General features: G+C 45.2%; 1 protein-coding gene across 1 annotated transcript; it reads left to right on the top strand.

Annotated features, from left to right (window-relative positions):
* Positions 1 to 102: 102 nt before the first annotated feature.
* On the top strand, positions 103 to 13889 carry prr12a (proline rich 12a). Its single transcript, XM_030775525.1, has 15 exons — positions 103 to 185; positions 2617 to 2774; positions 3053 to 3214; positions 3653 to 8154; positions 8305 to 8493; positions 8687 to 9395; positions 9603 to 10093; positions 10329 to 10445; positions 10728 to 10861; positions 11124 to 11578; positions 11670 to 11789; positions 12260 to 12357; positions 12583 to 12714; positions 12874 to 12969; positions 13153 to 13889. Exons 1-15 carry the CDS (start codon positions 103 to 105, stop codon positions 13285 to 13287), a joined length of 7581 nt encoding a protein of 2526 aa, XP_030631385.1. The 3' UTR covers positions 13288 to 13889.
* The last annotated feature ends 544 nt before the right edge of the window (positions 13890 to 14433 follow it).

Genomic DNA, 14433 nt, shown 5'->3' with positions numbered 1-14433 from the left:
TGATAAAAAATTAACCCCAGGACGGAGACATAATAGTACAGTTGGGAATATTTGCACCCGAGCCTTTTCACTCTGTCCATCTCCGTCACAAGCAGCTCACCAATGGATAGAAATTACCCGGGAGCAGGGTTTGGTGATTTGGGCGCAGGAGCCGGATGGAGCTATGAGAGATCGGCCAAAGCAAGGTAAGCACTTCGTGCATGCAAAGAGCGTGCAACGGTACTGAGAATTCTACAACGGCGGAGAATTGATGTGATGATTTTTGTACTAATTTCACACCAGTCCTTTCGTGACCCTCTCTGACGATGCATTTGCGTTGAATGTCATCAAGGTGCTGATCCCTCAGTGTATCCAGTCACATTTATTGGAAAGGGGGGTGGAGTGGAAATTCAAGGAATGTGATTGACAGCCTAATGTGCGGTTTGTAGGGTGGACAGAGGGAGATGGGGAGGAGAGCAAAGAAAAAGGTGGGGGTGGGGGAGGTGTTGTCGCACTGTTTATTACTGGTTTATAAAATTATTTTATATTTCCGCAGAGTGTGAGTGAACATTAATTAAGCCAATGTGATGATGTGGTCGGAGATTTGTTGACTATCCTACATTGTAATAAAAACGGCATCACACCAAAGTCTGTGGAAATGCATTGGACACTATGTACCTGAGAGGAACATTTAACCAGCAACAATGTAACACGAGAAATATGCTAACTACTGAGTTCAAATACTTTGTATCTAAATGGTATGTCGCTGTTAACAGTCAGTGAACGCGCCGAGTTTTAATCATGATTCATCTACCGTAGCATGTTTTACTACGCTTGCCATAGATGAATGAGATTGTTTTGACAAAAATCCCTAGACAGAATTTCTGTAATAACATCTTGCATAGTAGCATCACTATTTAAGTAGCCTAGCTTGCTAGTCAGTCAAGTGGAAAAACATCTCACTGCTATGCAAACAGATGGTATTTTGATAAGCCTATCGTTTGAGTATCACACGTGAGGATCGATTTTATTGTGTGTTTAAGACAGCATAACCAGAGAGCTCTATATGCAGCTAGCTAGCTAGCATTTTCTCACCACGCGAGCCGAGACTGACTAGAGTTGTAGCTTATAGCTAATATGGTAGCTAGCGCTACACCCCATTGCCTACAAAGCGTTCAAGCTAGCGGTATACAATAGTGCAAAATCAGCACGATACAAACGCAGTTCAAAGCCACCATGTATGATATATCGACAATAAAATCGCCAGGCATGATGATTCCTCGTAGTTCAACATGGAAAACTAAATATTATTATTCATTTTGTCTCCTCCAACGTTAATTCATTAGCCTCCATGTAAGCATGCTAAGCCGGCTATTGCAAGTGTTGAATAGCAACTACTAACCACACCGCACTGAGATGCTTCTCGTAAAATGTTTAATTAAATTCTCAGATTTTCGGCTTGTGAGAGGACAACAGTCAACAGACATTTTGTGCATTTCTGTTAATAAATGCGTGACACGACCATTCGCATTTAAACAATATTGTACTTCAAGAGGTAACATTTCCTTTAAACAACACTGTTTAATGGCACCTCTGGTAGTATGCCCAATTAGAAATTCCTTTTCTTGTACTTGTAGGAAGAAAAGGGGGTTGTCTTAAAAAGACATTAAACAGGGAACTCATTGGTGGAGTAAAGCTGAGTCACTGCTGTGGAGATATGCATTTGCACTGGTTTGTGCACATGTATGATTTTTGCCATGTGAATGATTAAGATTGTGTGTGTGAGTGTGTGTGAGAGAGAGAAACCCATCAGTGAAGAAAAAAGTGATTTTAGGAAATTATGTCATTTTTTTGCCATTATGTAAAGTTGTGTGTCAGTTTACTACAGTGATGTGATGGCCACTTGGTTCATAACTTTTCAGGCACTTATAACTGACTGCCTGAGAAAAAAGGATAGATTTAGCGCATAGGTAGATAGATGGTTAATGGATAGATATATGCATATGCACACACTATATAGCTATATCATCATTTTTCTATTCACCATTCCCCTTTTTTCCCCCTAATGGTTTGTCACCTTTATTTATGAGTCTTCTTGTGTCTCATTGGGAGACAGTCCTATTAATTTTGGACAGTAAATATTAACACCTGCTCATTCTGATATGTGTCTGTTTAGTTGTATAGGAGTGCCTTATTTGCTTAGTGTTATTTGTAACTCTGTATACACTTATTTATCATTATGTTGCATAGCAGCGACTAGAAGAGATACCTTGCTGTCTCACCCACCAGACACAATGTGGAAAATTGCATTCCCTGGGATTCCCGGCTACTGATAGCAAATGGACCATTTGGCTTTGAATCTATGAATACCATTCATGTCACACATCTCTGTGCAAGACCATTAAACGATTGTTCAATTCCGATTTATGTAAAATAAATATAAGGGAAAAGCAATTAGAGGGGCCTATTTGACCTTAGCTAGTTTGACCTTAACTAGTACCACAGTGTATGACTTGTCTTCTGTTATGCCTTTTCTTATATCAAAATGAGATGGCCTTGTTGAATACTGAAACATGTTCAGAGGTTTAAAATACATGGATGCTATAAGAAATTGACCTTTTGTCTTTTTTCTGCCAGTTTGGTGTATGGAAGCTCCAGAACATCTCATCCGGAATCTGAACTTCTACATCGCCAAGCCTATGCCACACCCCATCCGCTGCAGGGTTATGCAACCAATCACCATCCGGCCAGCTCTGGACAGGGTGGGGCTTGGGGTGCAGCTGGAAGGAGTTTGGGTAAGTGACATTTTCCATTATCTCAAATGTTGATTGATTCCGTGAATGTACTGGCCATTGCACTTTTGCATAAAGTGAATGAAGGTATCACAGTAATAAATCTTTTTCTGTTAATCAAAATATTCTGAAAAAGTTGTGAAAGTATAGCTTTAAGAGTAATGAGTTAGTGTAATTATTACATCTTGAGTTGAGTAGCACTTTCTAATATTTACTATGCTGAATGGCAGTTCAATCCAACAATATGCTAGTGTGCTTACCCAAGATGTAAATTTTCACAGGTTTGTCAGGACTTTTTGATGCCGGGCTGCACCATGCAAGCCCCTCAGGTCCAGATCCATCTGTTATGAACCTGATCTCTGCTTTGGAATCCAGAGGTCCACAGCCACCTCCCTCTGCTTCCTCCCTTCTCTCTCAGTTCCGCACTCCTTCTTGGCAGACTGGTAATGCCTAATTGATTGAGTTGAAGATGTAGATGTTTAAACCTAATGATAGGACGAACTGTGTTGTTACCCAATTGTACTGTCAGTTCAAACTGCTGAGCACAGTCTGTCAGACCAGTCAGAAGTGTTTCCATAGCAACAACCAGAAGGGCTTCAGAATATTATAAAATAATATTATAAAATATTTAATCATGGTGATACCCACCTGAACACGATCTGTATTAATCTTTTTCAAAACTGGCATTTAATAGTGTAAAAGTTATTCTTTTGCTGACTTTTTTTAAAAATAAGTAATGTTTTAATATTTATCTTGGGATGCTTATATACTTTTCCCCCTCCCTCCCTCTCTTTCTCTCTCTCTCTCTCTATCTCTCACTCTCTCTCTCCATTCCTTTTAATTTCTGATCTCTTTTCTCTGTAATTCTTTCTTTCTTGCAGCAATGCACACACCTGCTCCTGCAGAGCTGTTCATCTCTGGTGCCCTTCCTGGTTCTGGGTCCTTCCCCTCATCCTCTGCCTTATCAGCCTATCAGCACCCGGCTTCATTTTCTGGGCGCTCCTTCCCTGGGGTGACTCCATCTCTCTCTCTTCAGGATACACCCACATTCAGCCCGACTTCCAATGGAATCCTATCACCTCATGATCCTTTGCTGCACATCAAAACACCTTCTCAATCTAGCCTGGGTTTTGACCGCCTGCTGTCATCTCAGGGTGCGGCTGCAGCTTACCGAGGGAGCCATGACCCAACTGGAAGTGGTGTAACATCTGCTCAAGCTCCCTCTGCAGCATCAGCTTCTGCCCGCCATCTGCAGTCTCATCAGTTTAACTTGCTGTCCTCCCAGCTCCAGGACCAGTCTAGTCAGTTATATAGTGCCTCTGTCTTCTCTTCAACTCCTGCTCCACCTCAACCAACGACCCAGGAGCGGACTGTCCCACGGCAAGACAGTGTCATTAAGCACTACCAACGACCCTCTGCTGCGCAGGCCCCCTCCTCCACTCCCCACCCCCTCCAGCATTATCTCAGCTGTGGGGTGTCGGGGTATCAGCAGGCCCCTCATCCCCGTCATACTGGCATTTCCTGCAGTCCATTAGGGGAGCACAGCCCCTCCTCAGAACATAAACCCTCTCCAAGGACAGAACAGTACCGGCCCATCATTCAGCCTTCCTATGTATCTTCCTCATCTTCATCATCAGGAGGGGCTGGTAAGGGTACTAAGAGCAGCTCCAGCAGTGGCTACTCCTCTTCTGGATCTGGGTCTTCTTCCAGGACACCTCACACTCCTCCCTCTGCATCTTCTGCCTCATCGTCCTCATCATCTTCCTCATCCTCCTCTGCATCTGCTGGAGCTCGTCAATCCAACTCTATTCCGACCTCTAGCTCTACGTCTGCATCCTCCAGGCAGCAACAACCATCCCAGTCTGTGCCTCCTCCACAACAAACTCACTCTCAGCCCCCTCCAAGTTCCTCCAACTCTACTCAACAGCAAACCCTGCCAAAATCCTGTCTCTCAGGCTATGGGTCTCCTGTAGCTCCAGTAAAATCATCCAGTGGTCTAACAGGCCAGACTCCTCCCCAGCAACAGCCACAGTCTTACTCCCCAAGTCAGCCCCCTCCCTCACACCTTTCTCAATCTTATGGGGGATTCAGTTCTCCTCAGGGCCATGAAGTGCCCTCAGCCAGATCCTCTGGAGTAGGGAAGGGATATGGGAGTTTGGGAAACCAGTCATTTTCAGCAGAAGTAGTTTATGGGGCAGATTCTGGTTTTGGGTCTCTTCCTCCCTCTCTTGGTGGAGCAGGGAGCCCCTCAATGGGTTATGGTGCCTCAGGACATTCTCCTGCTCTGTTACGATCAGGGACAAGTGGGGGGTCGGCAGGAGGGAATAGTAGCACTGGTAGTGCAGGTACAGGAGGAGGGAGCAGTGGAGGGGGTGGTGGAGGATCTTACCATATCCCAGATTCAAGCCCATCTCCCTCTGGCAATTCTGGAATTATCCGTCCAGGACTGCATTCTCCTGCACCCTCTCGACCAGCTCAGTCACCAGTTGGAACAGGCTCTAACAAGTATCTGTCATCGGTCCTCTCCCCATCTTTTCTCCCGTCTCCACAGGGGTATCCAGATACTCGAGGACCACGATCACAGCCCTACCATCCCACTGCCCCTCCCAAAAACAAATCTGACACCAGCATGTTAGGGGTAACAGAGTCTCGGCCCCAGCAGGAAGATGAGGATGATGATGACTTCCTTATTCAGCACCTCCTACAGGCCCAGAGTCCAACTCCACAGTCATCCCACCACCATCCCCAACAAAGTCATCATCCTGCACAGCCAGCACAGCAGCCTCCTGTGCCTCCACAGGATGGGGGTAAGGGGCTTGCATTTGAGATGGGCAAGAGCTCAGAGGAACGATACCACCTTCAGAGTGTAATTCGGACCCATAGTGCGACCTCAAATGCTGGGGTTGCAGGACCTGGATCAGGTGCAGGACTGGACAGTCAGCTGGAGATGTCTCTAAAGAAACAGCAGCATCAACCACAACAGCAACATCAACCACAGCAGCAACAGCAACATAAACAACATCAACAGCAGCCACAGCAACAGAAGAGCAACAGACCTGTGGTTGATGGAGGAGTACGCGGCACTGCAGATCAGACTCATTCACATCCTCATCATCACCATGACTCATTGGGGTCAGTGGTGCATTATGGTCGAGGTGACCCTTACTCCCAGCACCCTGTCCCTCAACACACATCTTCTCACCACCAACACACCCCCCACACACCAACACACCCTCATCTTCACTCCCACCAACATATGGATGTTCAGAAGAAGCAACAGGACCCAACTGATATGGCCTACATTCGAAAGACTCCTGATGTGCAGCAGCACCACCACCATCAACAGCAACAACCACAGCAACATCATCAGCCACATCAGCAACAGCATCAACAACAGCAGCGTCCGTCTCAGTCCCAGTCGCTCATGGACTCCCCCACAGATCAGTCTCGCCAACCTCCTCACTTATTGCAGTCAGTTCTATCCCACACAACCCGCAACAAAATGGACTCTCAGCAGCAGCAGCACTCTGTTGGCCAGCAGGCAATGATGGAAGCAGCTGTTGGAGTCCCAGCTACAGAGGCCCATCCACAGCCCCAGGCATCTCAACTACAACTGCAACTTCAGTCCCAGCCTTTAGATGCCACCAGCCATTATAGCCGTGGCTCTCAGCAGCCACAGGATCATAGCCGATCCAAGTCAACGACAGTTTCCTCCTTAGACATGCTGGATCGCTCACTCTCTCGGACTTCGAGTCAGGAGGGAGGAATGGTAGATGATAGAGCTGGAAGTGGAGGAAGCAGAGGAAGTGCAGGGACAGGTGGAAGCATTGAGAGGCACCGTTCACAAGAGCAATCAAGACTTCCGACTCACCACCCACAGCAACATCATGCCTCTGAGTTACATTCATACCTATCGGAGTCTGATTTGGGCTTATCCAACCCACCCCATGGGCATCATCTTCCTGTACACCACCACCACCAGCAACAACAACCTCCACAGACTCAACAACATCCTAATTCCCACTCCCATTCGCAGCATCCCAATACCCAAAGCCACTCGCACCACTTGCCTCCCCAGACCTCTTCCTCAGCTGCCTCACAACAAGAACCTTCTCACCCACCCCATTCATCTCAGATCCCACAAGCCCAGCTTGACCAACAGCACTCAGCAGAACATCAGTTTGATACAAGAAGTTCTGCGGTGAAATCAAACCAGAACCAAAATCAGAATCAGGCCCAGCAGAGTCAGAGGTTTGTGCCATTAACATCTATTTGTTTCCCAGACTCTCTACTTCCAGATGAAGATCGCTCTTTCTTTCCTGGCATGGAGGACATGTTCTGCCCTGAGGAATACAAACCCAGCTGTCCTGGAGCTGGTCCAGGTCAAGATGGGGTTTCTCAAGGCCAGGGTGGACAGGAAAACATGGAGGGCATGAAAGCAACGGCAGGAGGTGGAGGAGATGAGACAGGTGCTGGCTATGATATGCTTGGTCCCCATGGTGACCAAGGATATGGGCAGTACTGCCATGATCTCTCAGAACCTGACAATGGGACCATGCATCTGGATCTTGACTCACTGAAGACCCATGAGCTCCCATCTACAGTCAACACAGAGCAACTTGGACTGATCCAGTCCCAGCCATCCAGCCTTGGTATGGGCAGTGCAGGGAACATTGGTGATGGATCAGGGACCAAACTGGGAAGCACTGGAGGTACTGGATCTGGATCAGGGGGGCTTACATCACCAATTTTCTGCTCCTCTCGGCCCAAAAAGCTCCTTAAGTCAAGCTCTTTCCACTTGCTGAAGGAGAGACCTGATCCAAATTCTCTGCCTAAGAAGAGCTATGCACAGGAGTACGAATTTGAAGATGATGAGGATAAGGCTGATGTTCCTGCTGACATCAGACTGAACAGTCGAAGACTTCCAGATCTGATACCAGACCTTGTGTCCAGCTGTCGGAAATCCAGTGGAGTGGGAGGGGGCGCCTTGAGCCCACTCATGAGTGATATGGACTTCGGATATCCCTCCCTTGGTCCTCCACCACAATTGCTTCCCCATGATGGACCGAAGAAGAGAGGCAGGAAACCTACTAAACCCAAACGGGAAGGACCCCCCAGACCTCGGGGCCGTCCACGGATACGGCCCTTACCTGAACCACACCACTCCAGGGGCATGATGGGAGAGTGTGGAACAGGATTTACCCCAGAGAGAGGGAGAGGACGAGGCAGAGGCAGAGGCAGAGGGCGACGGGAGGAATCCTACATTGACATGGAGATGGCCAACAAGGAGCAAAGTCAGCTTTATCAGCAACATATGCAGCAGCAACAGATGCATCACCAAACACAACAGCCACAGCACCAGGAGCCAATCAAACCCATCAAAGTAAGTTTTAGACCCCAGAATACTGGAATGTTTTGCATAATTTTTAGCAGTTGAGCAAATAGAACGTGAAATGATAGGATGGAATCTGATTTGTGGGAAATAGATCTCTGCTGGAAATCACTCATGACTAATGTTTTCTGTCTTTTCTAGATTAAACTACCTACTAGCTCAATGTCCTCCTCAGAAGCTTTGTTGCGGACAGACTCTCTATCTGGTACTGACCCAGCCCTTTCAGACGGTTCGGTAGGGTCTGCTCCTTCATTGGGCCTCAGCCCAGGAACTCCAGGAGGGACTGAGATGAACAGAGCCCAGGATAAGACCAAGCCCAAAATCATGGAGGTAAGATGAAGATGAATGGAGATGACAGTGTGAGACAAATGTTGAGGGAAAATTTTACTTTGTTTGTTGTGAAGAAATGGCTCAGCATTTTCCTACTTATTATGACTAGGTACTTTTTTGAGTATACTCGCACCTGATGACCTGTAAGTTGTTTTACTTGCACAAACTGTATATTTTTTCTTTCTTCTTGTAGGGGGAGGAGAAAGAACCTGAGAAATCTGGTTTCATGGCATCCTTCCTTGATTTCTTGAAGTCTGGGAAGAAGCCACCAGGATTATCTGTAGGACCACCAGGTAGCTCTGGAAATGGAGATGCATCTCCAGGAAAAAGTGGTGGCATCCGTCCACTGTCTCCTCCACCACCAACTCCACCTGCATCTTCAGCACCATCTGGATTTGGTGAGGGTGAAGGTGATGGAGGGCTGTCTTTGGGTGGCTGCCCTAGCCCCTGCAAGCGTTTGGATGAGGAACTAAAAAGAAACCTGGAGACGTTGCCATCCTTTTCCTCAGATGAAGAGGACTCTGTTGGGAAGAACCAAGACCTTCAGAAAAGCATCTCCTCTGCCATCTCTGCCCTGTATGACACTCCTCAGCTCAGCACCTCCATGCAGCCCCCCTCTCTGCCTCCACCCCCTCCCCCACCTCCTCCTGCACCTCTGACCCCTACACAGCAACCACCAGCTCTGAGTCCACAACCTCCCACACATGCCCAAACTCAGCCACCATTGCACACTCATACACAGTCCATTGAGCCTGCGATGCTAGAGCGAGAAGAGCAGGATGAAGAGGTGGAAGAACAGGAGGACGGAAATAAGAGTATAGAAGAAGCAAGAGAGGAGCCGGATGAAAATGCAGACGATAGAGTTCCAGAGTTGGAGATGCTGGGTGAACCCAAAGTGGGAGGTAGGTGTTGACTAAAGAATATGGTGGTAAAGTTTAGGAAATACCTTGATTGCTGCTGATGTTATGATAAGTATTAACAGCATTAACACCAGCATAAACTGCTTAGAGAATGTAACAATTTCCATGCTACATAGATTGTTTTTCCTAGTTAATTGTTGTATTGAATTATGGAGTGGATATCACCCTCAACTTTTTTGTTCATTTCAGACTCTCCTAAAGAAACTCAAGCTGCACCATCTACCCCTGCCCTTCCAGCTCTCTCCCCTTCATCACCTGCTCCATCATCTTCACCCTCACCTCCTCCTCTTCCACCACTTCCTCTGCCCTCTCCACTTCAAGAGCCAGAGGAAAACATATCTTCACCAAAACCTCCTACACAACAGTCACCTCCTCCTCCTAGCCCCCTCTCTTCCTCCATACCTGTTCTTTCACCTCCGCCTCCTCCTCCTGTAAACCTCCCTCCTCCGTCCTCTACTCCTCCACCTTCTATCCCTCCTCCTCAACACACAGTGGCACCCCCTGCCTCTCCAGAGGAGGCCCCAGCACCTCAGATCCTCCCCTTACACCTGGCACAGAAACAGAGTGGTGCTGCCATCGTAGGAGAAAGTGATGAGGATGAGAGTGAGAGTGGAGGGGAAGGCATCTTCAGAGAGAGGGATGAATTTGTTGTGCGAATTGAGGACATCAGAACACTGAAGGTGCTTTTGTGTGTTTGTTCAGGGTGTATTACTTGTACCATAATCTGCTCTTGTGAAATTTGTCTGCTTTATAACAGATATTCAACCTTCATCTTATCTTCTGCTGTCTGGATTGATCTTGAATTTTGGTTGCAACCAACTGTTATATATATATAACTTTTTCATGATTTTGGAATTTGTGAGGTTGTGTTCATAGGGTTGTTTGTTTCATGTTTAATTCTCTATCTTTTACTAGTTGGCACTACAGACAGGTCGAGAGCCCCCTCCTATCTGGCGTGTTCAGAAAGCCCTACTGCAGAAATTCACTCCAGAGATCAAAGATGGACAGAGACAGTTCTGTGCCACAAGCAATGTGAGTCAGGCAGCATAGCACCTTTAATACCCACAAATAAATGTAACTGCATATTAAGCTATACTCATGATCCCTGTCAAATATGCCAGTATATTTCATATCACTGTATCTGCCATGGAGTATTCCATTTAATGTATTTGTCAGTGGATCTCAAATTCCTTTCAGTTTCATTCTTGTCACTTTCCAGCTCTGGTTGTGTGTGCATTGTTATTGGGTTTCTACCTTTATCATAAGTGTGCTCTTTCTCTCCCTCCCTCTCTGTCTCACTTTGTTCTGCCTCAGTATCTTGGCTACTTTGGTGATGCTAAGAAGCGCTACCAGCGGCTGTATGTGAAGTTCTTGGAGAATGTCAATAAGAAAGACTATGTGAGGGTCTGTTCCCGCAAGCCCTGGCACAGGCCCACAGTCACACTCAGGTGCTGCTTAAGAACTCTCTCCTAACCCTTCCTGTTACAGTCCGTATCAATTCCACAGACTCCTTCATTGGTGATGCCATGATGCTCTTGATGCTATGATACTGGTTATGACCATCAATACCACTTTGTTACAACCTATGACCCAAGAGGCCATTTTTGGCATTTTAGTAGTACACTGCAATAAAGTGAGTAACACTGCTTTTCTCTCCCTTCCACCCCCCCCCCCCCCCCCCCGCCACTTCTGCCTCTTCCATTTCTACAGACGCCACTCACAGCCTCAGTCACTCCCAAAGATGACTCCAACCGCCAATAATCAAACTCCAGCTAGCATAGACAGGGATGACAAAGAGAGGGACAAAGAAAAATCAAAGGAGAGAGAACAGCGTGAACCCAGAGAAAAGAACAACCTGAGAGCAAAAGAACAACGAGAGAAGGAAAAAATGTTTAAAACAAAGGAAGAAAAGAAAGACAAAGAAAAGAAAGGGCCACCACCTCCACCACTGCAGAGGGCTGAGAAACGATCTGCCACATCAGAACGGACAAAGGGGAAGGAGGACAAGAGAAATGTAGCGGGAATGGAAAAGAGGACAGAACGGCCCCAAAAGCCCCATTCAGTGAAGGTGAAGGCGGAACCTCCACCCAAGAAGAGGAGGAAGTGGCTGAAGGAGGTGCCCTCAGAGTCATCAGAATCAGACTCCTCTGCTAGCGACGATGAGAGTGAGAACAATATCACCTCTCACCACTCTGTTCTTGAGTGTGCTGTTGTATGTTTGTTTGTTTTTAATTTGTGTGTGTTTCTCTCCTTTAGTTTCAGTAAAAGCCACTCTTAACACTCGTGCTATGCGGGAGATGTACCGTAGCTATGTTGAGATGTTAGTCAGCACGGCCCTGGACCCAGACATGATCCAGGCATTGGAGGACACTGAAGGTATGACTAGTGATTCTAATGATGTGTCCTTTTTTTGGAAGATGCATGACCTCTTCAGTTTTAAAATGTTTGTGATTGAACAAGTATTAGTTTTGTAGTACAGAGCATTTTATACTTAGGAAATGGTTTAATTTGCAAACATCTGACATCTTTTCAAGGACAGATCAAGCTATAATGTGTCTGTATCACTGTAAACATGTATACAGTAAGTAGAATAATTTAGTGTGACTCTGTCAGTTGGTTGTCTTGGCAGCTGTTTATTTGAAGAATATTTTATTGAGGTATATATCAATAGTTGCAGGACCTAAAGACCAAATCTCTTGCTGGGCAGAGGAAAGTGTGGCACTACATATGTCTGTGCCAAACAACAGCATTGAACATTGTGGGTATTAACTCTAACTGCATGCACTTGGTGGTTTGTGTCTGCCCCACATCAATGAATCTTCTTCCATCATCTTGCTTGATCTCAGATGAGCTGTATCTTCCTCCGATGCGCAAGATTGACAGCATCCTTAGTGAACAGAAACGGAAGCTTCTGAAGAAAGTCAATATGAATCCCCAACACCAGGTGCTCCATCTATGTCTGCCTTTCTTTCTTTCTTTCTTTCTTTCTTTCTTTCTTTCTTTCTTTCTTTCTTTCTTTCTTTCTTTCTTTCTTTCTTTGCAGTTTCCCATTTCCGTTGTACTTTATGCACTCTCACAATGTATAGAATATTGATTCTGATCCTAAGAAGGTTCATACAATCTGTGATTGCTATATTTCACTAAAACCTGTTCTCTTGATCTCTCCTAGGAGGCCCTACACACCTTTCCCCAGATGACAGCTGAGGCTCTGGACTCAGGGGCAGTGAGGGTTCGGCTTGGAGGGGAGGGCTACAATCGCAAAACCCTTAACCGTGTCAAAAAGAGTCTACCTAAACCACAGGTAGGACTTAGGATTCAATTTCACTGCCGCAAAATAACCTCACAGAAATAAGCCTCGCTCCACCAAAGAAGCTAATAAAACAAATCTCTAAGCTTTTGGAAATTTGACAATCAGTGTGACTGTTAACAATATGACTAACTACCTCTCTATCACTTTTAGGACCTTAAGCTGTCATCTGAAACATGCAGAATCTACAGCCTCTACCACTCTCTGCATCATTACAAATACCATACCTTCTTACATTGTAAGAAAGAGGTAAGAGCATAAACCAATTTGCTCTTCCACCTGTCCTGTAGATCAGTAATATAAACAATTCATTTCTCAGATTTCTCTTGTCATTTCATCAAATCATAAGCGGTACACTTAAAGATTGCACAATGATTGTGAATTCAGATTACATTATGCTTCTCTCCATCCCCTTTTCTCCTTGTCACCTAGACGGACAGTATAGAACAGGCATCCGAGGACCCGGGGCAGGAGGAGGTTGTTCAGCAATGCATGGCCAATCAGAGCTGGCTAGAGACGCTCTTCAACTCCTTCATTGAGCTTATGACCCTCAGCTCCAAAGCTTGAGTAAGAAAAAAAAAAGAGTGAAAAAGAACAAAGAGAGAAGAATGGAAGAGGGCACATGGGACAAACTTTTTTTTTTGGCATAGCTCCTTCCCCTCTTTTGCTCTAAAAGAGAGATTCTAGAAACTACTCACTGATGTGGTGGCTATAGGAGAATTCAAGGTGAAAACCCAGCTTTCAGCTTGTTGTCTCTGACTACAGAATTTATCCTCTACTTTTAAGTGAAGTTGGCAAAACCACAGACTGTGCAATATTGTTTTAGATGGGGAGTTGGCTGAAGTGAGACAAAAAAAAAATAATAATAAACTGCAAAATGAGGAGACAAAATTAGCAGATTTCATCTATGTGGATGTTACTAAACTGAATGAATGAAACACTTTGAATGGACTGACTAAGCAACAGTGAGGATTTGATTCAGAAAGGGACACTGAACTGAATCGTGGAGCCATGAGTTAAGGTGATACTGTATGGAGTCTAGATACTGTGCAGAATCTTTAGACTTTTGAGTCGTTCGATTCGTAGTACTTGGAGTAACTGACACGATGAATTTCTTGCGGATGGTGGTAGAATGGAGTCTGTTACTATTTGAATTTTACACAAACTATTTTTAAAGACAATAACGGTTTATTGTGCTTTTTTTTTTTTTTTTGGAATGATAGAGGATGGAGTGATGGTTTTGTTTTTATAAATGAATGAATAATGCAGTGTAGGAGGAAAACTGACATGAAGAAGATGCAAAATGGTGTGATGACATTCAATGCTTAGGCATCATGAGTGAACTGAGTGAGCTAGAGTAATACATACATTTTTATTATTTATACAATGACATTTTTAACAGGAACTTGCACACACAACACAGAATTGCTTCATTATCAGTTGAATTAACTTTCTGTTCTGATATTATAAAGAAAATTGTACTGCCACATTCTGAACTGTCTTCCATAACGCTCCTCTCAAAGGGCCTGGTGGAGAAGATAGAAACATGTGGCATCTTTTTTTTTCATTAAAAAAGAAATGAGAGACAGAATAGAAAAAAATATATTTGAAACAGCGCAAAACTGTATTATTTCAGTGCATTCTTCAGAAGATGAAAATGAAATTAAGTGCTGACTATAGCGTTCAATTCCCCTTAGGGAAGGATTATGTATT

This window comes from Chanos chanos, chromosome 5, assembly GCF_902362185.1.
Source record: "Chanos chanos chromosome 5, fChaCha1.1, whole genome shotgun sequence".
In the NCBI taxonomy this organism is placed as follows: domain Eukaryota; kingdom Metazoa; phylum Chordata; class Actinopteri; order Gonorynchiformes; family Chanidae; genus Chanos; species Chanos chanos.
This window is presented reverse-complemented; position numbering and strand designations above follow the sequence as displayed.

What these genes read in the sequence shown, in the direction of transcription:
- prr12a (XM_030775525.1), top strand. Translation starts at nt 103, where the DNA reads ATGGATAGAAATTACCCGGGAGCAGGGTTTGGTGATTTGGGCGCAGGA. An exon ending in AGGCCCACAGTCACACTCAG is followed by an intron (nt 10,862 to 11,123) that starts GTGCTGCTTAAG and finishes CCATTTCTACAG; the next exon opens with ACGCCACTCACAGCCTCAGT. An exon ending in GGCATTGGAGGACACTGAAG is followed by an intron (nt 11,790 to 12,259) that starts GTATGACTAGTG and finishes GCTTGATCTCAG; the next exon opens with ATGAGCTGTATCTTCCTCCG.